Raw genomic sequence first — 23,267 nt, forward strand, 5'->3', positions numbered from 1 at the left:
TGGAGACTGTATGAGAGTTTTCTCTGTACCAGAGGACGCCACACAGTCCGAGGGCATATCATGGAGGGTACTAGAATTACCATTCAAGGAGGTCCCTCCCATAAGGGGTCCACCACTTAAAACAAAGTATCAGAATAAATACAAAAAAACAAAGATAAGAAAGAGAGGTGGTAGGATGGGAAAACAGGTAGAGTCCTTATTTCTTACATCTGCAACATTTTAGATTACAATGACCACCAGGGTAGCATTCGAGTGTAATTGGATTTTGAATGTAGGAACAGCACACAACACACACAAAGATCTGAATTGCTCAAGGATTTGTTCCTGAAGTATCTTTTACATGCAAGGTGTAGAACTGGACCCGTCATTTAATTCTTTAGACCTAATTGCTCACTCGTGAATACAATTAACTTCAGATCTTTAGGTGTTTCCTATGCTTTAACACAGGAACCTCTTCACCCTGGTGGTGGAGATCTTTGTATGGTAAAATATAAGGGAAAATGTATAAAGTTTAATAAACTTAGAAAAAATAGTAAAAAATGTTTGTATATGACATATTAATGTTAATTAATTGTATATATTGATTTCAAATGTAGAACAAAAGAAACACATTTTACAGCACTATTTATTTACTTTTGAATTACAACCAGTTGAAATTAAAAACTAACGCTCTATCTAAAGTAAGAAAACATCTTTTACCGTGCATCAATAATTAAAAATGAAGGATAGAGATAAAAGTAATTTAATTATATTGTCATACAAATTAAAGTTTTTAATAAAAAAAAAAGTTGGTTGAATATTTTATAAACAAACATGTTTTATCTTTTATCTTTTTGTAAACATTATATCATATTATATTTCAACCATTTTAAATAATTAAATCAACTTTAACATTATTTCCCATAGAGTTTTATTTTAGGTCCCTATTTCCATTAATTTTTATGGGGGTGTTGCCGTAGCAGTGGTTGACAATGTGTGGTGGTGGACTTTCTTCAGCTCTGAGCTGGAGTAATTTGTTCCTGTTTTGGGTCCTTTTGTGGCTGTAGCAACTTTAGAAGAGCAGTTTGTGAACAGGAATCAGCTTACTCTTTCATGCATGGATGTATCCCCTAACCTTCCATAAACCCCTCATTACTCCTCTATAAACCCATCCCATTTATCCCAGCTACTCCCCCTGTTCCCTCTCACATTCACTGCTATGTAATAAACTTGCATGTACAAGGATCTACCCACAGAAACAATAACAGAGGTAGAGGTACAGGTGAAGATTTACACTTGTAGGTTTGTGAATAGTATACTACTAAATATACTACAACCTACACTTTGTGAATAGGATCAAAAAAGCTGATTGTGTTGGACTGCTCTCTTCTACAGCCTGCCTTAGTATTGAGGTAATTCTCTCAGAATTTAACCAGCATTTAAATATATTTAGAATACTTTCACAAATACCTTATTGATTCTACACAAAAACGAAACTAATCAAATGGACTTCAGAACACTCATGAGGACTTCTTATAAAATGGTATGACAATGGCACCAAGCCATGCTGTTGTTAATTGTCCTGATCTCATAGGAATATTAAAGGCCGATAAAAGAAATCCTACCCACAGCTCAAAGTGTGTTTTCAGACAGTTGTTTGTAATTCCATGAGGACCTAGTGCCCAGTTATAACAAAGGGATAGCATAGTGTTTCTTTCTTCATGTAGGATATTGGAGTATTCAGCTTGACACCTACAATATCAGGAATAACCATAACTGCCCCAAGAACTGTAACATGAGCTTACACAACCAAACTACTTACAATCAAGGGTACTAGGAGTACCGCAATGGTATTCAAACTAACACTTTGGAAACAAATTGCCAGAATACTTGAGAACTCCCCCTTTTTACAACTTTCAGCATTTTTCTCCAATGTCTTATGGTGAAGCAGCTGTTTTTGATTTTCACAAATTGAATATGGAATGTCCTTTCCGTCTTCGGTTCTACCTATACCATTTTTCTGGCTTAGTGGCTGGGCACCTTCTGCCAGTACCGCCCTCTTGCACAGTAATAATTCTCAAACCAACTCATTTGGAAATTTGGCAATTTAGAGGAATTGCAAGGCTTCAACATTCATGTGATTATCACGTTAGCAACAGACATTCAGTGAGCACAGTTTATTATCCAGACAATATTTGATCTATTTTCTGTAAGCTGTTGTCCAAATCTACTAAAACTAGGTGATTGTATTGTCTAGATGGATTCCTAATTTTCATATGTTGGGCTCACAGTATCAAAATCATTTAAAAACAGTAAAAATATTGTTTGTGGAAAATGGTCATTCTTATTTGATTTACCTATGACAGAAAATGGATAGCCAATGTAAGTGGAATGCAAAGAGACGTTATTGATAGAGGTTAATCCCTTCTAAAACACCCAACAAGACCACAATTTCACAGAGAGGCTTTGAGCAGTTTAGAATCACCTAAAATAAATAATTCTAGAGATTTGAGATTGAAAGACCTAGTGACTACAAAACTACAAAAAAACACGGATTAACTGAGATCTCCATAAACTTGTAATCACCCACAACAAATATTATTTTAGCATAGTATTTTTGGACTAGTAGCTCAAATACAAGTTTATTTTTGTCAGCCAGAAAGAGGTTTAAAAAAAAAAACACATATGTTCAAGGAAACACAATTTTCTGATGTAAGCCAAAAAACAGTTTCATACCTTCAGAATTAATTTCTACTTCAGGAGGCACAGATATCTCTATAGGAGGTTTTATGCTGTCATGGTTTTCTGTGTCCATTTTTGCTGAGGCTATTTCTTGATTAGGAGACACTTTTTCAACTTCACTTTCTTCTTCAATTTGTAATGATTTTGCACTTTCACCTTCATGAACTTCTGCAATAAACAAAGGTATATCTTACTCTTAGAACTACCAGTTATTCTGCTTCAGTTTTAGATCCAACAAAGACAGCAAGTTTCATAAGACAGGAGAGGAACTCTTACAATTCACTTTGCCAGTTTTCTTGAACACCCCTGCTTGATCACCTGCTTTTGAGTCACTTATCAATAACTACTGCTGGTTTAGCTGAATCACATTGATGAGATACTTTTTCTAGTATTCGAAATTATACTTCAGCCCCTTCTGGAGTGTCTCTATTTCAATAAACAATCCTTCATGATTGTAGAATATCAAGTCCTTATATATCTTTTGCTGCTACCATCCGCCAGGAGTTCCAAATTGAGATCTATTACTTCACTCTTTATACCGCACGCTATTTTCATGTACTTCATCTAGATTTCATGGTATGTGTCAAACAGCACACATAAATATGCATGCGTGCTCATACATAAGCAATACATGTTTCACACAAAGGTCATACTATCAATTCGGCATGGCTGGCTATACTCCTATTCCTGTATTCAGTAACCATGCCTTTTTCTACACTTCGGCCTGATTAAAAAACATCACTTTGGATAATATCATTATTGCCAGTTCAGACTTTTCAGGGAAAACATGCCGATTTTGGTGATTACGGGCACCAAAGTTTGCACATCCCAATAATTCCAGGGCGTTTTCCACGTTCTAAAATCCGGAAGTTTGATCTGCCAAAATATAATGAAAGGTGCAATCTTTATTGTACCTAGCAATTACGAGGTGTGATAAACATTGTGCCACTTGTAGTTACTACCTTTCCACAAACAGGTGTTTGCACAAGAATGGCAATTCAATGAGCCAGTTGTAATCAGACCCTTAATCACTTTTTTTTTTTCCCCTCAGATGGACTAAGTATGCTCCCGTACCTGCTCTTAGTCACTCTACTCCAAATATGCCACCTTGGCCATTCAATGTAGACTTTTACTTCTTTAACCACCCCGTGGGGTTCAAACTTTCTTACAAAGGTGTTCTTACCACATTCATCTCTTTTCCTTACTCAGTACATTAGATACAAGTATTCAAACATGGCTACGAATGTATATCTTTCTACACTAAAAGTGCACCAGAATTTATATGTAACAATGATTTAAAAATATCCCTGACATTAATCGTTCCAATACAAACATATGTAATCTTCATTAAACTTTGATACCCCCAGTGTGAAACAGTGACGATTGCCATGTCTTAGTGAGATAACAAATCCTTGAAGTTTCTGTCGCCACCATGTATACTCCTTAGTACTTCTCTTACATGACAAATGGTAAAATGTGTCTTCATGACGACTCTATTACTCCTAGTTCATAGGCTACACGGGTTGCAGATAAAACAACTCAAACAGGGATCTAAAACATAAAGCGCCTCGAGTTCCATAAACCATGCAGACATAAGTGTGACAAGAAATGTTTTGTCCCACAAAAGCAGATGTAGGGTCACTTCAGTTTGCACAAATTATGCAGAAGACTGGAAAGGACACAGTTAATACCAGACCTTTGCCCTAGCCTTCGGATTGGAGATAATAAGCACAACAGTATGTTCCAGAGGCAAAACAAATCTAGATTTTCAGGTATCTGGAGAGGACATTATAGTGTAACCAATTGAGGTCAGTGACAAGGTGTAGGAAGGAAAATCCAATATGATGACCTCTAGCATTTAGTAAGTACATTTGCCAGCTTTCCACATAAAACCTGTCACAACCCCATGCCCTGAAGATCAAGTCCATGAATGCCTGATTTAGTGTGAGATGGTTACTTAGTCTATCTGCTCTGCTCTTAAATACCCTACTGGTGATGCAAGACAAACAGAGAAAAATGTTCTTGAAAATCATCCACGTTACAAAACAAGCAGGCAGAAAAATAGAGGAAAAATGACCACTCACTCCCAATTCGTATAGATATGAGGGTGGAGAAACGTCATGTACACCACGTCCACTGAATGCATGTCCACTGGACTAAGACCTTACAGGCTATGATAAATCTATCTCATGCAGTGATTATAGGAGGTCCCACAATTTCAACTTAAGAAAGCTGCTGTGCACAGTTTGGAGGTCTAGATAAACTAAAATTTCAGCCTACTAGCATGTCGTGAGCATGGCTCCACTACCGTAGGCCAGACCTGGAATCTGTGTGCACCAACATACCCCAGTGTTCTGCTAAGTGATGCTAGAGGGAACATATATCCAGACTGGTATGACGCATTATCCTGATGCATGAAGTCTGCAGTTCCACAACCTCAGGAGCCTTTCACTGAGCTGTGCTTGAGAAAGAGATCACACAAAGTCACATTTATGGCAGATGCACTCCTAGGACAGTATCAGCCTTACTACATTCCTGTGTCCTGAAAAGTCCATTGGAGCTAGATCCTCAACTATGTTTTGAGCTGGATTTCGGAAATACTGAAAATGTCATGAAGGATCAGACAGGACACACCCACCTTCTAGTCAACAGAAATGAATCCAGGGCAGTAGAAGGGCAATAAACGTGTGCCACCATAATTATTAGATAAATATATAAACTCCATTCCACAAAGCAAATATGTGACTGGGTCCAACACATCAAGCCACGACCCATCTCAATGGCTCAACAGATCGAGAAACTGTCAAATACAAGCCTAAACTTGTACCCAGTGAAGAAGCATAAAAAGTGGGCAAACTTCCTACTCCAACCTGTTAAAAAGTGGGGCCAAGATGTTGCACAAAGCATGGCATGGCAGGCTTGCTGGAATTGGTCACAGGTGGATTTAGAAAGTGTAGAGGTCTGAAGGGAACTGAATCTGCATGCCAAGGAATATTAGTTTCATACATAACACCTCTAGTACACTCAATCGGTTTCTAATTTTTCTGTATTTAAGTACATAGATGACAGTAGGCAGAACACCTGGGCAGGTTTCTCTCAGATCACTCACCACTTCTAATTGAATATAATGGGGAGGTTCACAAGGCTAGAATACCTACATGGTGACTGAACCCTGAGGTTCTTGGAGACCCTTCCTTTGGGCATAGAACTGGAGAGATTATAGGCACATATGTGGAGCAGAATCAGGAGTCAACAGAATCTAATTATGGGAAACCCTCACAGTGGGCCCAAGGGGATAGTGTATGAGCTCAACATATGGTGTACGCACACAACTGCAACATCACTTAAAACAAGCAGAGACCCGAATGACTGGCCTGCAGACGAGAGGCGCAAATGCCGTGGATCTCCTAGAGATGCGTCAGTGGGTGACATCTGGTTTACACTGGGCAAGTAGTGTTGCACAGATCACAGACAATAACTACATTCAAAGGGGGGACAGATCCGGACCGTTAACTGGGTTGTTTAGGAGGGATCCCATTATCCTCTCAGTAGTCAAAGGTGACAGGATTAGGGCACTGATCCAGCATTAATGGCATTGTAATGCACTACCTCAGTAGGATATACAGAAATGTGTCGACACCTAGTAAGGCTTCAATTGAGTCCTTCTTGCATGTCTCTGACATACCGGAGGTTACACAAGACTAACTCCTGGAACTAGACCAGGATTTAAGCATGGAAGAGCTTACGGAGGCATTATGAGATATGTCAAGTGGCAAGGCTTCGGAGGGCAATGACTTCCTGTTGGAGTTTTATTACATGCTAAGCCCAAGATTCTTCTCCAGACTCCTAGAGGTATTTAATGAGGCCTGGCAGAGGGGACGCAGAAACGCTGAGATCCTATAGACCTTGGCCCATGAGTAACATGGATACTAAAATCAACTCTAAAGCCCTGGCCAATAGATAATGCAAAGTGGTCTCTGGACCTATTAATGATGTTCGATATGGCTTTATCCCTGGCCAAGGTGCCCATATGGATCTGAGGTGTCTTAGTCATGTACTACATGAGTCTGTGGGAGTGGCATTGTAGGGAGTATTAGTTGCTGTGGATATAGAAAAGGCATTTGTCCTGTTGTACTGGGGGGCATATGACAGCAGTGCTAGAGAGCATGGGTATTAGAGTCAAGTTCCAAACCAGAGTTAAACTGTTCTATTCGGCTCCCATTGCTAGAATTCAATCTATGGCATAGTGTCACACAGTTGGCAGGTGGAAAGGGAAATGCAGCAGTGGTGTTTGTTGTTGCCATTATTGTTTGCTCTACCAGTGAAGCCATTAGCGATATGCCTCTGTGAAGTGCTGGGACTGTGGGGTACTCAACTGGGGAGGCAATTCATGTTGTATCAATGTGTGCAGATAATATTTTACAATACTTGACACAACCTAGGATTGCTGTCCCTAGTCTACTTGATGGTTTCGCAAAAATTGGGGAGATGTCCGGGCTCCGGAATAACCAAGATAAAACTCTTTTGTTCCATCTGACATTGCTGATGGCCTGCCCGCTGGAGAGATTGTCAGATCTGGGCCTGAAGTGGGAGAAAGATAGTTTCAGGTCAGACCAGAATGCTCACAATACGGGGAGGATTACTCAAGAGCCGAATAATTCAATCCGATTTTGGAACACACTGCTGTTTTCAGTGATAGGAAGGGTGGCATTGGCAACAATAGTATTCTTTTCATGCTGCTTATATGCCTTACAGAACTCTATGTGCCTGGTCCCTGGCACCACTTTTAGGGAACTGGACAGGATGTTGACCCAATTAGTGTGGGAAGGTAAGAGAAGAAGGGTCCAACTGGTGATGTTAAAAAGAGATTGAGACAAGGGAAGCTTGGGAGTTCCTGATATGGAACTCTACTATCTTGCAGCTCAATTTGAGTATGAAGCTATGTGGTGTAGAGATGCAGACAATTGGGAAAACAAACTCCTTTGAGGAATGCTGGAGATGTCAGCACTACCAGAGTGGTTAATGAAGGGATCAAAGCAATCCCATCCTGCAAGTCGTGCAACAGGTGTTATCGTCCTGGGAGACAGCGGTTTGAAAGTTAATGACTACAGCTCTCTATTCTGAGGGCCTCCCCTTAAGGTGGTTACAACCCTTTCAGGCAATTAGCCATACTATGTGTTATGGACAATGGAAGGATGGGGGATGCTCCACGGTGGAAGACTTATACCCTGACAAATTCATTACATTCAACGAGGCATGCAAGACCTTTATTGTAGGCCACATACAATTTCTACAGTTTGCAAGTCAGCTAGTGTAGACGGGAAAATCTGAAACCCATACATGCAACACTCTGATGAGGACAGAACATGGTCACCAATTGATTCCACAGCTCTACAACACTTTGAAAGCTGACAGAGCAAGACTTGCCTTAAAAGACTTACCTGAGCCGATATCCGATTAGGAGTGGAAGAATGCATGTACACCTGAGCAACATGCATCAAATACACACAGTTTAAGTTGACACATTTTCATTTCTTGCACCGCACATAGTTCACCCCGGAGAGATTTAATAAAATATACCCAAATCAGTCCCCGGTCCGCATGACATGAACTGGGGCTGATGCCAAGTTTAAACATGTAACATGGGACTGTGGCCCTGCCTTCACTTACTGGAAGGAGGTAGTGACTAGTCTAAGACAAGCATCATCCATTCCAATACAGACTATGACAAAACATGATTTGCTGGGTCTCATATCACAGTAAAAAAAAAGGGAAAATACAGTACAGCTTCTCTGGGTTTGCTGTTGGATTAGTGCAGATTGGCCTTACAGTGTAGGTCGACTAGACCCCTTGTGTACGTAGACTGGTTGAGGGACATAAGAGTGTGGGCCTTGGCAAATTAAAGACACATGAAAGAAGAAAGTACAGGTGAAAAAGAGTCGAAAGACTTAACACTATGAGAAATCTTTTACATGAGCTCTCAAACCCAGGGGACGTAGACTGGACGGACAGAGATTCACAGTTGAGGGCGTAGGTGTGAGTAGGTAGAATCTATTGAAATGGGACGAAGGGGAGGGGGACCTTGTTCAGGACGTGACAAAATGTCTCAAGCATTTCAACAACAGGAGATTATTATGCGATGCCCTCGAGTGACTATATTATAGTCATGTTAAACGTGTTCTTGATATGTGCAGGTGTAGGGTTCCAGCACTAAATGGTGATCTTCTCATTCTGTACTCTCTTGTCTCGAAGGGAGGGAGTTACGAGGGTAGAGGGTCTTCTGTTTAAATCTGTTTTGTGGACGTTGCCAGATATTTAACTTGAGTTGCATCTACAAATTCCTTTAACTGAGATATTTTTAACAACAATTTTCTAAACCTGACTGAAAAGCAAAAAGCCTTCAGATATTTCTGAAAAGGTATTTATGAACTACTTTCAATATACTTAATTGAATGCTCAAGAAGTCCACCCCCAAAAGGCTCAGCAAGGAAACTACAATGGCAGCTGGGGACAATTTACAAAGGGCGAAATAGCAACCTCAAATTTGAGTTAAGTCCACCAAGTAACCCCTCCTTCTCAGGTGATCAGAAAGATTAGACAATTTGCTGCCACCTAACTTCCCTGAATTAAAAAAAACACACAAAAAAAGAAAACAGGCTACAGTTAGCATTATAAGGCACATATTTCCAGAACAATATGCCAATAGGTCCTTGGTTTTACAGGCAGAGCTGAAGGCACTATCATGAGGTGCTTAAGGACAACTCAATTGCAAAGGATTAGCAAAAGTTCCCAGAATGAAGTTGAGCACACATATTCAGTGTATCACAGATTTGGTCTCTCCAAATAACACTTCAAAATGTACAATTGGATTGCCCAACTCTAGTTTACGCCAATGATTACAGAATTTCTTGAACATGTGTAATGTATACAAGAAATTCAGTGCCTGCACCACTTAAAGCTATCCGTTTATTTAAGGAGACATCAGGTATCACAATGCATTGTACTGGTGGACACGATGTATACAGTATGATAAAGCATTTCAACACCAAAATAAATGACCTGACATATTTAGTGTGGTCCTCCCCCAAGCCTTTTGCCTTGATCCCTCATGTTTTTGTGAAATTCATTTTTGCTGGCATTAGGACTCTATACACTTTACAACTGCTAACCAGTGCTAAAGTGCTTGTGCTCTCTCCCTAAAGCATGGTAAAATTGGCTTAAACCTAACGTGGGCTTGAAGCATTCACTGCTATCCACTACAGCAGCCCTTCAAAACATCTCCTGCCTGCCATTGCAGCCTGTATTGCAGTTTCAAACTTCCAATTCAACCTAGTAAAATAAACTTTTTGCCAGGCCTAAACCTTCCTTTTTAATACACATAAGTCACGCCTAAGGTAGGCCCTTAAAGGCAGGTCCTAGGGCAGGGTGCAATGCATTTAAAAAAAGTAGGATATGCGTTTTTAAGTTTTACATGTCCTGTAGTTTTTCACTACGTAAGGCCTACATCTCCAGTAGGAGAAAACTGTGTTACCTTATTACATTTGATAAGTGCTATGTTTTGATTAGGAACAGGCAGAAATGTCATGTTTGACTCAAATGAGTTGAAATTTAAAATCATCCTTAATGGTTAAGTAGGATTTTAAATCACAATTCTGAAAATGCCACTTTTACGAAGTTGGAATTCTCTTGTCCTAACCATTTGGTTTCCGGTGCCACTGTCCTGGATCACATGACTGAACAGTTTACTTGTTGTGTCTTATTTACCACAAACCTTGAGACAAAAGGGGACTAGGTGCTGGTGGGATTGGCCATCCTCCACAATGGTTGGGGGTAGAGCTGTTTCCTGACCCTCTTACACTTTAAGAGGCATCCTCCAGTACACAAACATAAAGGAACCTGGCACTAGCCTTTTGTCATGCCAGACTTCTAAAAGCATTGGCAGGGAAAGGAAGAATCTTTGTAGAACCATATGTGAGACTAGCTCTGAAGATTCCCTCACCTCTAAGGCTGGCACTAGGTAGACATATTGGACCCTCAGAATACTTCACCACACAACTGGACTTGTGGAGGACTTCAGAAGGACTACCTTATAACCCAGTGGACCTCCTTGCTGCTTAAGGCTTGTCTTGTTCCTCAGAGAACTGCCCTGCTGTTACCAGATGCCTGCCTTGCTCCCCAGAGGACTGCCTTGCTGCCTGAACCAAGGACTACAAGAGTGACTATCTGCTAGCTGGCAGGCCTCCTGTATAAGCTACAGGGCCATAACAAGCCTCAGAAACCTGGCCTGTGTTGTAGTGGGTCTGTGACAGATCGAACAGTATAAATGCAACGGAGAGGTGGTGGTATTGCTTAGGTAAGTGGTTTATTCAAATTAAATGGTGGAAAAAGAAATGTTTATAATAAAGGTGGGGATGGTTTTTCCCAAAATTATGGCCTTGTTCGTCTTTTCCCGGATTGGTGGTTTCCTCTGTTTCTCCTGTTTTCTCTTTCAGGTGGAATTATTGGCTTGTTCTCTCAGGTGGATCCAGGACGGTACCGGAAACAGAAAGGACAGAAAACGCTAGGGTAAGTATGGGGTTTATAACCGGGTTTTCACTCTCTCTACTCTCACTGACTGGGGAAAAGGTGAGAACAAAAGGATGGGGTTGGTGCCAGTGAGGAGTTGGGGAATGACCTGACCATAGTCTAAGATTGGTGAGGGAAAAAAGTGTCTCACACGTGGTGGTCACGGTGCCCCTTTTTATTCCTCCCTTTTTCACCCCTCCTTTATCCCCTCCCCAGTCCCCTTTAGATCTGTGCCCTTTTCTGTGTCCAAAAGGACCGTACCTTGTTTAGCCACGACCCTCCAGGGTCGTGGCTGGCGTTGTGGCGGTCCTCCTGTTGATCTCTCCTTCCAGGGTTATCCAGCTCGGGTTCCTCGTTGTCTCCAGGATCTCCTCGTCCTCCCGTCCTCGTCGGTCCTTCGTTAGGGTTCTCCTCCTCCGTGGGTATCTCCTCGGGGCTCCTATTCTCCTCACGCTCCACGGGTCTCTCTCCCTGTTGCGGCGCGTTTCTCTTTTCTATCCCGCCGTGCCGCAAAACCACACTGGTTTCCCTGGCAACGTCCTCCCGCCAGCCTCGCTCTCGTCGCGTTTCCCCGACAACGGGGAAACGCGGAAGTGACGTATCGGAACCCTCCGATACGTCACCGGTAGTACTCTGTGCCGGGACCGCCCGGTCACACACCTCTCCCCATGAACGGTCCTGTTCGAGGACCGTAGTAGAGTCCGGGAACCGAGACAAATAATCAGCCGGTGCCTGTTGGGGTCCAGGTATGTGACGGACCTGAAAGGAAAATGGTTGTAGTTCAAGGAACCATCTCAAAATCCGGGAATTTGTATCTTGATGAGCGGACAACCAGGTGAGGGGAGCATGATCCGTAAAAAGAATAAAAGGCCGACCTAAAAGGTAATACTGTAAAGTGTCCACGGCCCATTTAATGGCCAAACATTCCCTTTCGATGGTAGGATAGTGACGTTCCCGGGGAAACAGTTTTCTACTGACATATACTACCGGGTGATCCCTACCTTCGCCGTCGGGTTGGGCCAGTACCCCCCCCAAGCCTACATCAGAGGCATCTGTGTATAGATGGAAGGGCTTCGAGAAATCCGGGCATTGCAGTTTTGGGTCTCTGGTCAGATAGGACTTCAGTTGCTCAAAGCTAGCCTTCTGGTGATCCGAAAAAGGGGCTAACCGATTAGGATGGGATTTAGACAAAAGATCTGTGAGGGGGGAGGCAAGGGTGGAATATTCGGGTATGAACCTTCGATAGTAGCCTACTAATCCTAGGAACGAGCGTAAATCTTTTTTTGTTTTAGGGTTAGGTGCATTCAGAATGGCGCCTACTTTCTTAGTTTGAGGTTGTAGAGTCCCTTGCCCGATTTTGTATCCTAAGTATGATATGTCGGGTTTTCCTATAACGCACTTTTTAGGGTTGGCAGTTAAACCAGCGTTTGCGAGAGTATGGAATATCTTTTGTAAATGGATGAGATGATCATCCCAGGTTTCACTAAAGATAACTACGTCATCTAGGTAAGCTGCTGCAAAAGTTTGAAATGGTTTTAAGAGTCTATCCATTAACCGTTGGAACGTAGCTGGTGCTCCATGAAGTCCGAATGGTAGCACGGTGAAATGATAAAGACCGGACTGAGTGGCAAAAGCCGTTTTCTCTTTATCCTCTGGGGCTAAGGGAATCTGCCAATACCCTTTAGTCAAATCTAATGTGGACATATATTTTGCCTTTCCCAGTTTTTCCAGGACGTCATCCACTCTAGGTATTGGATATGTGTCAAACATTGAATTTTCGTTAAGCTTCCGGAAGTCAATACAGAATCTGATAGTACCGTCAGGTTTTGGCACCAGGACGACTGGGGAGCACCAGGGACTAGTCGAAGGCTCTATCACTCCTAGTTCTAGCATTTTCTGTATTTCGTCCTCCATAATCTGTTTCCGTGCCTCGGGGATGCGATACGGCCGTAACCTAACAATTTTACCCGGTGTAGTCCTTATTGTATGGGTTATCAAGGTGGTTTTACCTGGCACTACTGAAAAGAACTTTCGGAAGTGCTCTAGTAGGCTATATACCTGTTCCTTTTCTGGTATCGTTAATGTTTCATTTACTGTGGGTAGCCTCTCCCCCTCGTTGTGTTCGGTTGGACAAAACTCGATATGCAAGTTTTTGCTAGGACATAGGAATCGGCCCATTTCTCCGGAAGTGTCGGAGTTGTCTGGTTCTTCCCATTTTTTTAAAGAGATTTATATGATAAATCTGGGTTTTCTGAGGATTGTTCGAGATTTCAATCAGATAGGTGATAGGAGAAACGGCTCGTAGGACCCTATAGGGACCCTGCCATTTTGCAATCAGTTTTTGTTCAGACGTGGGATGCATTATTAGAACCTGATCTCCTGGTTGTAGAACCCTTAACTTACTCCGTCTGTCATAATACTGTTTGTGGGTTTGTTGAGCTTGTTCCATATTTACTCTAACCGTTTCCCATAAACTTTGTAGCTGAGACCGTAAGTTGTGGGCATATTCTAATAAGGGTCTTCCCCCTTCTTCCGCCTCTTCTTCCCATGTTTCAATGGCCATGTCTAAAAGGGAACGAGGCTGTCTTCCGAACACGAGCTCAAAAGGGCTATGGCCTGTTGAGGCCTGTTCATGGGTTCTTATAGCTTATAATACTAATGGTCATTTCTGATCCCAGTCTCTCCCTGAGTCCTGTACTACTTTCCTCAATAGGGTTTTTATTGTTCGGTTGTACTGTTCCACCAGTCCATCCGTCTGTGGATGATACACCGAAGTTCGGATTTGGGAAATACCTAATGTCTTACACACCTGCTTCATGAGCGTAGACATAAAGGGGGTCCCCTGGTCGGTGAGTATTTCATGCGGAAATCCAACTTGAGAGAAGACGTTTATCATTGCTTGGGCAACAGTTTTGGTTGTCATACTTTTCAGAGGAACAGCCTCGGGGTATCGGGTGGCATAATCAACCATAACTAGGATATACATATGACCTTTCGTTGAGGGTACTACAGGTCCAATCAGATCCATCCCCATCCTACTAAAAGGGATGTCTATGATGGGTAAGGGCATTAGAGGGGCTTTCTTAGGTCTACCCGGTTCAGTAAGTTGGCACCTGGGACATTGGGAACAATATTTGCGTATGTGGGCGAAAACCCCTGGCCAATAAAACCGCCTAAGGAGGTACTCTTCGTTTTTTTCCCTCCCATAATGACCCCCACCTGGTTGACTATGAGCCAGAGTTAGGACGTGATCTCTATAATGCTCGGGTACCAATAGTTGTTGTTTATGTTCCCCTGTACGAGTAGTGGTTATCCTGTATAAGAGGTTTTTCTTAATTAGGAAGTAGGGACCCACCTCCTCGGTTTCTTCTGATTTTGCGGACTTCCAAGCTTGCGCGAGAGAAGGATCTTCTCTCTGTTGCTGGGGAAAACTGACAGGTGCCTCATGTGTTTCGGCTATAAGGCCTGGGCTTTGTCCTGGTGCCTCTTTTCCCTGGTGATTCGCTTTCTCTGCCCGTTTTTCTCTACGTGACAATTTCCTACGGGTTATAGGGCATTCAATAACACTGTCAGAAAAGGAAGCTTCCCTCCACCAGTCCTGTGTCAGTTTGGGTTTTCTAACATGATCCAGGATCTCTTGAAAATGTTCATAATCAGTCCTGATGATACATTCCTCAATCAGTTCTGTCATTATTCCCATAGGTAGGATATCCCGGTAATTTCCCCACTCTACTGTTAGTTTATGTAAGGGGTATTGCTCTTTGTCTCCGTGAATACAGCAAATATTCACCCATCGTTCTACTTCCTGGTCTGCTAGGTTTACTATCTCTTTCCTCACTACGGACTGGCTACAACCTGAATCAATAAGAGCCCATACCGCTCGTCCGTTGATGCTCAGGGACTGTTTAAACTTCAGGTTACCTCTTCCTGTACACAGTACCCTTCGCCGAGTTACTCCGATCTCCATTGGCTCACTACTATCTTGTTTCCTCGGACACATGCGGGCGATGTGTCCTCATTCCCCACAGTTGTAACATTGGGGTCATGGTACCGGTGGCTGGTCGATTAGTCTGCGGGGAACTGGCTCGTCGGGAATAGCTCTGGGAGCGCTTTTGGGGTTGGATAGCCCCGGTTTTATGCTGGGTCGGGGTGGTACATTCCTTATATCCACCGAGCGATGATAGGCACATGCTAAATCGATAGCCATGTCAGTATTCACTTTTGGATGTTGGCGGATCCAGTGTTTTGTAGCCGTAGGCAAGGCGTCTAAATATTGTTCGAGAACGATCGTCTGGATCACTTCCTCCCTGCTATTCCCGGAAGGACCCAACCATTTCAAAGCCAAATCCTTTACACGAAAATAAAAGGTTTGGGGGTCCTCATTCGGTCCCCATTTGATTTTCCGGAATTTGACCCTATAGTATTCGGTGTCATGTCCCACACGTTCTAAGATACTAGTCTTTATCTCTTGGTAGGGTGTGGTTCCCCCCGGGTTTGCTGCTTGATATGCTGCTTGTAATATCCCCGTAAGTAGGGGTGCGACATACTGACCCCATCTATCCTCAGGCCACTGGGCTGACGAAGCCACTCTCTCAAAGTTAGTGAAAAAGGATTCGGGGTCTTCACCTTCTTGATATTTCTGCAACACAGAACTTGGGACATTGGGGTGAACCTTACTGACAGCAATAGTCTTGGTTAATTTCTTCATGGCCGTCTCGTGGACCAGTTGATTATTTGCGAGGATTGTTGCCTGGCTTTTCAAAGCCGACTGTAAGGCTTCCCTGTCCTCTTTTGCTTCTCGTTGGTGTGCCTCCCACACCAACTGCAGATGTCGCTGGCCTTTGGCCAGTTGTTTAATCATATCCTCCAACGAGGGGTTGTCACTCATTATGTATACTGTTCGGTTGTCTAGGAGGGGTCCCCTGATCCCACTTCTGACACCACTGTGACAGATCGAACAGTATAAATGCAACGGAGAGGTGGTGGTATTGCTTAGGTAAGTGGTTTATTCAAATTAAATGGTGGAAAAAGAAATGTTTATAATAAAGGTGGAGATGTTTTTTCCCGAAATTATGGCCTTGTTCGTCTTTTCCCGGATTGGTGGTTTCCTCTGTTTCTCCTGTTTTCTCTTTCAGGTGGAATTACTGGCTTGTTCTCTCAGGTGGATCCAGGACGGTACCGGAAACAGAAAGGACAGAAAACGCTAGGGTAAGTATGGGGTTTATAACCGGGTTTTCACTCTCTCTACTCTCACTGACTGGGGAAAAGGTGAGAACAAAAGGATGGGGTTGGTGCCAGTGAGGAGTTGGGGAATGACCTGACCATAGTCTAAGATTGGTGAGGGAAAAAAAGTGTCTCACACGTGGTGGTCACGGTGCCCCTTTTTATTCCTCCCTTTTTCACCCCTCCTTTATCCCCTCCCCAGTCCCCTTTAGATCTGTGCCCTTTTCTGTGTCCAAAAGGACCGTACCTTGTTTAGCCACGACCCTCCAGGGTCGTGGCTGGCGTTGTGGCGGTCCTCCTGTTGATCTCTCCTTCCAGGGTTATCCAGCTCGGGTTCCTTGTTGTCTCCAGGATCTCCTCGTCCTCCCGTCCTCGTCGGTCCTTCGTTAGGGTTCTCCTCCTCCGTGGGTATCTCCTCCGGGCTCCTATTCTCCTCACGCTCCACGGGTCTCTCTCCCTGTTGCGGCGCGTTTCTCTTTTCTATCCCGCCGTGCCGGAAAACCACACTGGTTTCCCTGGCAACGTCCTCCCGCCAGCCTCGCTCTCGTCGCGTTTCCCCGACAACGGGGAAACGTGGAAGTGACGTATCGGAACCCTCCGATACGTCACCGGTAGTACTCTGTGCCGGGACCGCCCGGTCACAGGGTCCTAACCCCTCACCAAGTGGAGCCCCTAGGTCCTAGTCCCTCAAACGTAGTGTTAGATAGAGTACTGCTCCTGTCTAACCCTAAAAGTTGTGACTTAGAAGAAATTTCACCAAAAAGTGCCAGAAGATGGCCCGGACCCCTTGCCAGCTGATCTGCCCCAGGTGTGTATTATTTATGAAAATGTTCTAAATTTGTTTGGGATCATTCTTGTGTTTCACTGTATTACTGTTTGTGTGCTACATACATATTTACACAGTGCCTCAAAGTTTAGTCTTACTACTTTTGTACCAAGCCACCACAGAGTTAAGCAAAGGTTAGTTTAGTGACTTTTGTGGTTCACCATGACAAGGATTGTGGTTGGTACTCAAGTAGGGTTTTCACGTCCCTCAGTATGTATTCTTGACAACAGAAAATCTGGAATATGGAAGAAAAACAATGGTCTTTTTCTTTGTCTTCAAGCTTGTAAATGATCATTGCTTTAGACCTGTTTACTCTCATCAGACCTCGAGAAATCAACTTGCCCATTCGCTATGGCTAGTCAGATTTTATGAGGTCAAGTTAGTTTTAGATCCTACTGGCCCATTCTGGCAAGCTGATAAAGAACAAGTGTTCTGTTCTCTCAAAGTGAATGACAATAAAAATGCCTTTAAATCCTGTACTGTGTTCAGAGACAGCAGTCAAATGTTAGCTTATGTCTTACAATTGACAGTCAGAGAAAGAAAAGTAAACACAACCTCCAGGATAAAATAAGCAGCAAAGTTGAACAAATGACATACCTTCGGTAACAAATTATCTGGTGACACATATTCTAGTTGCAGATTCTTTACCTTAGAATTTCCCCCAGGCGTCAGTCTGGATCCAGAGATTTTTCCTTGAGCAGTACCCACTGCACACCGTCAGGTGGTGTCGGTTAACCCCGCATCCATTGTTGGCGCCATGGTCGCCGGATATGACGTCAAGGTTTGTATATAGGTGCCCAGCGTGCTGACATCAGTTTCCTGTCACGACTTTCCACGCCAGAACAGCAGCGACATGAACACGGATCCTGGTGCATCAGAACTAGGGCCCTGAAAGGGAAGTCCCTGTCCCTAGGAGGAAGGGTAGGTTGGTAAGGAATCTGCAACTTGAATATGTCTCTATCACATAATTCGCTACCAAAGGTAAGTAACTTGCTCATCTCATAGAGACTTCTAGTTGCATATTACTTACCTTAGAATAGATACCCAAGCAACACCATCCCCGGAGGTGGGTCTGCGAACCAAGATCATACTAGGAAGTCCTGCTTAACGAACGGGCAAAATACCCGTCCCTTCGAACCTGATTGTCCAGACGGTAGTGTTTAGTGAACGTGTGCAAAGACGCCCACGTTGCTGCCTGGCAGATATCCAGGAATGGAACAGTGGTTCCAACTGTTGCTCTGATGGAATGAGCACGCAAACGCTCTAGGGGGTTGCTTCTTAGCCAATGTGTAGTACATTTTAATGCAGAGAACAACCCATCTAGAGATGGTTCTTTGCTGCACTTAGCAACCTTTCTTCGCACCCACATAACCCACAAAGAGTTCACCATCCACCCAGAACTCTTTGGTATGATCAAGGTAGCATGCCAACACTCTTTCTGGGTACAGGCAGTGGAGTCGCTCCTCTTCCTTAGAAGAAAGTGGGGGGGCATATAATGTAGGCAAGGTGATGGATTGGCCCACATGAAAGGGCATGACCACTTCAGGTAAAAAGGAAGCCCTGGTACGAAGCATCACCTTGTCAGGATGGATGAAGATGAAAGGTGGCTTTGAGGAAAGGGCCTGCAGCTCATTCACTCTGCGAGCAGAAGTGATGACGACAAGAAAGGCTGTCTTTAGAGTAAGAAGCCGAAATGGACAGTTGTGAAGTGGCTCGAAAGGAGCAAACATCAGGAAAGTAAGAATCAAGTTCAAATCCCATTGTGGTATAATGAATGGAGAAGGAGAAAACATATGGGTAAGACCCTTCAGGAATCTACCAACAACATGATATTTAAACATTGGTTGGTCAGGTAATCTCAGGAAAGTCAAGATGACGGACAAATAACCCTTGAGGGTGCCCAAAGCAGAGCTCTGCTGGGCTAGAGAAAGAACAAACTAAAGAACCTCAGAATCAAAGTTTGGGGGGGTGGGATTGGGGTCAACAGACTTGTCTGTACACCATGCTACAAATTTGCTTTAACGGCGGGCGTGTACCGTTTTGGTGGAGGGATGCCTGGCTGCCAAGATAACATTACAAACTTCAGGTAGAAGGTCAAAAGCTGTCAAGTGCCACTACTGAATCTCCATGCACGAAGTCGGAGACTGGACAGGTTCGGGTGGAAACCCATCAACTGCTGCTGCGACAGAAGATCCTCCCGAAGGGGAGGATTGATGGCCAAGCTTAAGAGCTCTGGATACCAGACTCCAGACTCTTCGTGCCAAGTCCAGAGCCACAAGAATTACTTGGGCCTGGTCTTTCTTGATCTTCTTGAGAACTTTGGGCAGAAATGGTATTGGCGGAAAGGAGGCCTGAGTTCTACGAGATACAAAAAGCGTTGCTAAGCACATACAGCCTTATGAACTCCCAACGCACAAAACAGTTGACATTGCGCATTCTCTGCAGAGGCGAACAGATCTAGCCAAGGCTCTTCCCACTTCTTAAAGAGACCTTTTGCCATCTCCAGATGGAGACACCATACATGATTGACCAGGCCTTAATGGCTGAGTTTGTATACGCTGGCGTTCAGAGAGCCAGCCAGATGTTGAACCACCAGGGATATGCCCTGATGTTCCGGCTATGTTCAGAGGCGCACAGCCTCCTGACAAGCGGTCCACGACCCCACCCCGCCCTGCTTGTTGCAGTGATGGCGCTGTCCGTCAACACCTGCACCAATTTTCCTTTGACAGAGTCAAGGAATGCTTTTAATGCTAGCCTGATCGTCCTGAGCTCCAAAAGACTGATATGAGCCCGGACTAGGCTGGAAATCAGATGCCTCTGATCTCAGCCTCTATCATGTGGCCACCCCATCCCAGAGGTGACCCATCAGTACTAAACTCACATCTGATTGAGGAAGGGAGGGGATCTGCCTCTGACCCAATCGCTGCTCAAAAGCCACCACTGCAGATCTCGTGTAGTCCACTCCGAGATCTGGACCATGTCGGAGAGATTCCCCTGATGCTGCCACCGTTGGACCTTCAGGTCCCATTTCAGACCACACATGTGCCACTTGGCATGAGTCACTAGCAGGATGCAGGAGGCCATGAGGCCATGAGGCCCAGCAGCTTCAGTCATTCTCACCGAAATCCAAGATAGAGGCTGAAACATCGGTATCATAGCCTGAATATCCCGGGCTCACCACTCAGGAGGATAGGCCTGAAACAGCACTGTGTCCAGAACAGCTCCAATGAAAGGGAGCATCTGAGAGGGAGTCAGGTGTAAGTTTGGCAAGTTTATAGTGAACCTCAGCCAATGCAGGAGGTCCACTGTAGTCTGAAGGTGGGAGATGACCGCCTAGGGCGAGCTCACCTTCAACTGCCAGTCGTCGAGGTAGGAGAAGACTGAAACCCCTAACTTGTGCAAATGAGCTGCGACCACCACCAACACTTTGTTGAACACCTGAGGGGCCCTGGTAAGGTCAAAGGGGGGGTACGGTAAACTGAAATTGCTTGTGGCTTAATGTAAACTGCAAGTAACATCTGTGGGCAGGCTGAACGGTAATACTAAAATATGCAAGTCCAAAGCTACCATCCAAGTCTCCTGGGTCCAGGGTAGATAGGACCTGAGCTAGAGTAAGCATTTTGAACTTCTCCTTTTTGAGGAAGAGATTTGGACTGGAGGTCTAGGATAGGGTGTAGGCCCTTGTCTTTTTTGGGCACCAGAAAGTAGTTGAAATAACAACCACGACCTACTTATGGCATACTGATCCCTCCATGGCTCCCTTGGCCAAGAGAGATGTAACCTCCTTGCGGAGAAGGGCCAGGTGATCCGTTCACAGGATGGTGGAATGGATGGAGGGTAGTCTCGAAGGGGAGGGAGTAGCCTCTTCGGACTATTTGCAAAACCCACCTGTACGACGTGATGGATTCCCAGCACGGCAGGTGATGACAAATCCTGCCTCTGACTGGTCCTGGATGGGGAAGTGTCAGACTAGGAAGGTTTGGAGGCTGCAGCAGGAGGAGTGGTGGACTAGGCAGACCGCTGGCCTCCACAAGGATGTTGGATCCCACGTCCCCAGCCACGTAGAGGCTGGGCAGCATGCGCAGCACGGTGGATGGAGGGAAAGGATTGTGGTTGGGCACCCCTTCTGTAGCTACGAAAGAAGCAAAAAGCAGACTGAGTGGGGCAGCTGCGAGGCCAAAGGACTGAGCCGTACTTGACTCCTTAAAGAGTTTGAGCACTGAGTCTGCTTTGTCTCCAAAGAGACGACTGCCATCGAAGGGCATGTCCATAAATGCAGCTTGAACATCCCCTGAAAAGCCAGACGTCTTCAACCAAGCGTGGTGCCTCAAAGCCACCATGGAGGCAACCGATCTACCCAGTGAGTCGGTCGTGTCCAATCCACATCTCATAGTGAACTTAGCTGCGTCTCGCCCATCAGCAACAGCTTGAAAGACAATGGCCATAAAGTATGGGTGTAACGGTCCAAAAGGCATGTGGTGTTCATGGGCCGCAATGCCAAACTGGAGGAAGAGAACATTTTCTTTTGGATTCCCTGTCCGAAGGTGGAGAAGCAAATGTGCCTGGGGATTTAGAGGCCTGGACCACCAAGCTCTCAGAGGAAGGATGCTGAGTCAGGAATACTGGGGCATTAGGTGCAGGCCTCTGGTGGCAGGCGATGGACCCATTAACAGGAGCCCCTGTGGTAGGTCTGGACCAAGTCCCCAGCAACACGTCAGTGAGGGCCTTATTGAAGGGCAAAAGGGGTTCTGAAGAGAAAGCCCCAGGCTGAAACACCTCAGTCAGGAGGCTGGTACTGACAGTGATAGAAGGCAGCTCGAGTCCCAGGACCTAAGCCGCTCTCCTATCCACCACTGAATAAGACACTCTTTCCTCCATAGCTACGGTAGGGGGAGAAAGCATGCCAGAGTCAGGAGAAGTGTCTCGACCACTGGCTTCACCCAGGTCCTGGCCCCACCATACTTTCACCGTCCCTATCCCCACAAGAATAAGGGTCAGGATCTCACCTAGGAAGCAAAGTCCCCATCGAAGTCGGTATCAGCACTAAGCAATGCCGGTCCGGCTCCGTGTGTGGGTCTGCAATGAGTATGAGATTGACGCCGACCACAGGCCCGACCAACTCCAGTGCGGATCCTGAAACTGATCCCTTGGTGCTCTTCAGGGCCGAGGCCAAAGCCGCTGGCATAGAAACTGAGGGGGCCTCTTCCAGCCCCACGGTGCCAGAAGGCGCTCCACCATGATAGGGGACTGCCCAAAAATGAGGCACATGGCCTCATAGAACTCACAGAGTTGGGCAGGGTGGGCTCCGGGCTCCCTGGAACTCGGGGAGGCACGGAGCCAACCCAGAAGTTGGCTCCAAGGACAGAGGCCTAGAGCAATGATGCTCCTTTTACCACATCGCCTCAGCCCACCAACGGGGTGAAGTCGAATTACATTTGCTCTTCTTCGACTTCTTCTCATACTTACCCGAGTGTCCCAAAGATTTTGAATGGGACGATGAAGAGTGTGGGCTCCGTGAGCAGTCTCAGGACCTTCCTCTGGACCGGGAGTGACAGGGAGAGCCAGGCCGCAAGAAGCCTCAGGGACCGCTCTCTTTAAGCCTTCGGGTACATGTCCCGGCACTCAAAGCACTCCAAACATTACTTGGTACAGGTATTGTTTGTACAACTGTACCCATGTGCCCCCTCTTGCCATTGCAGAAGACCCAGTCTCATAACCTCAAGTGTTCATCCCTTCATTTGATGACTCTGTCGGTGTCTCTCCCTCCGCTCCCTCAAATTTCACCAATTATGCCTCCCAAACCTGCAGATCTTCCACCATCCTATCATTTCGCCTGCATTGCCTGAGGCAGTCTTGCTCAGTCACCATCCATTGTGGCACATCCTTCTTCCAGCCAACCACACTCAGGCCCATTTAACCAGTCCAAGTAATT

At 44.9% G+C, this 23,267-nt stretch overlaps 1 protein-coding gene across 5 annotated transcripts in view; it reads right to left on the bottom strand.

The window, feature by feature from the left end:
* The window catches only part of NEK1 (NIMA related kinase 1), an 800,483-nt gene that overhangs the window by 229,905 nt on the left and 547,311 nt on the right, over positions 1-23,267 (bottom strand). For 4 of the 5 annotated variants that reach the window (XM_069244156.1, XM_069244192.1, XM_069244183.1 and 1 more), the window contains one exon: positions 2,716-2,889. In XM_069244156.1, coding sequence (XP_069100257.1) covers positions 2,716-2,889 — 174 coding nt within the window. The remainder of the gene's footprint in view (positions 1-2,715; positions 2,890-23,267) is intronic. The other variant, XM_069244165.1, reaches the window with a different exon arrangement.

Source organism: Pleurodeles waltl, chromosome 1_2, assembly GCF_031143425.1.
Source record: "Pleurodeles waltl isolate 20211129_DDA chromosome 1_2, aPleWal1.hap1.20221129, whole genome shotgun sequence".
In the NCBI taxonomy this organism is placed as follows: Eukaryota; Metazoa; Chordata; class Amphibia; order Caudata; family Salamandridae; genus Pleurodeles; species Pleurodeles waltl.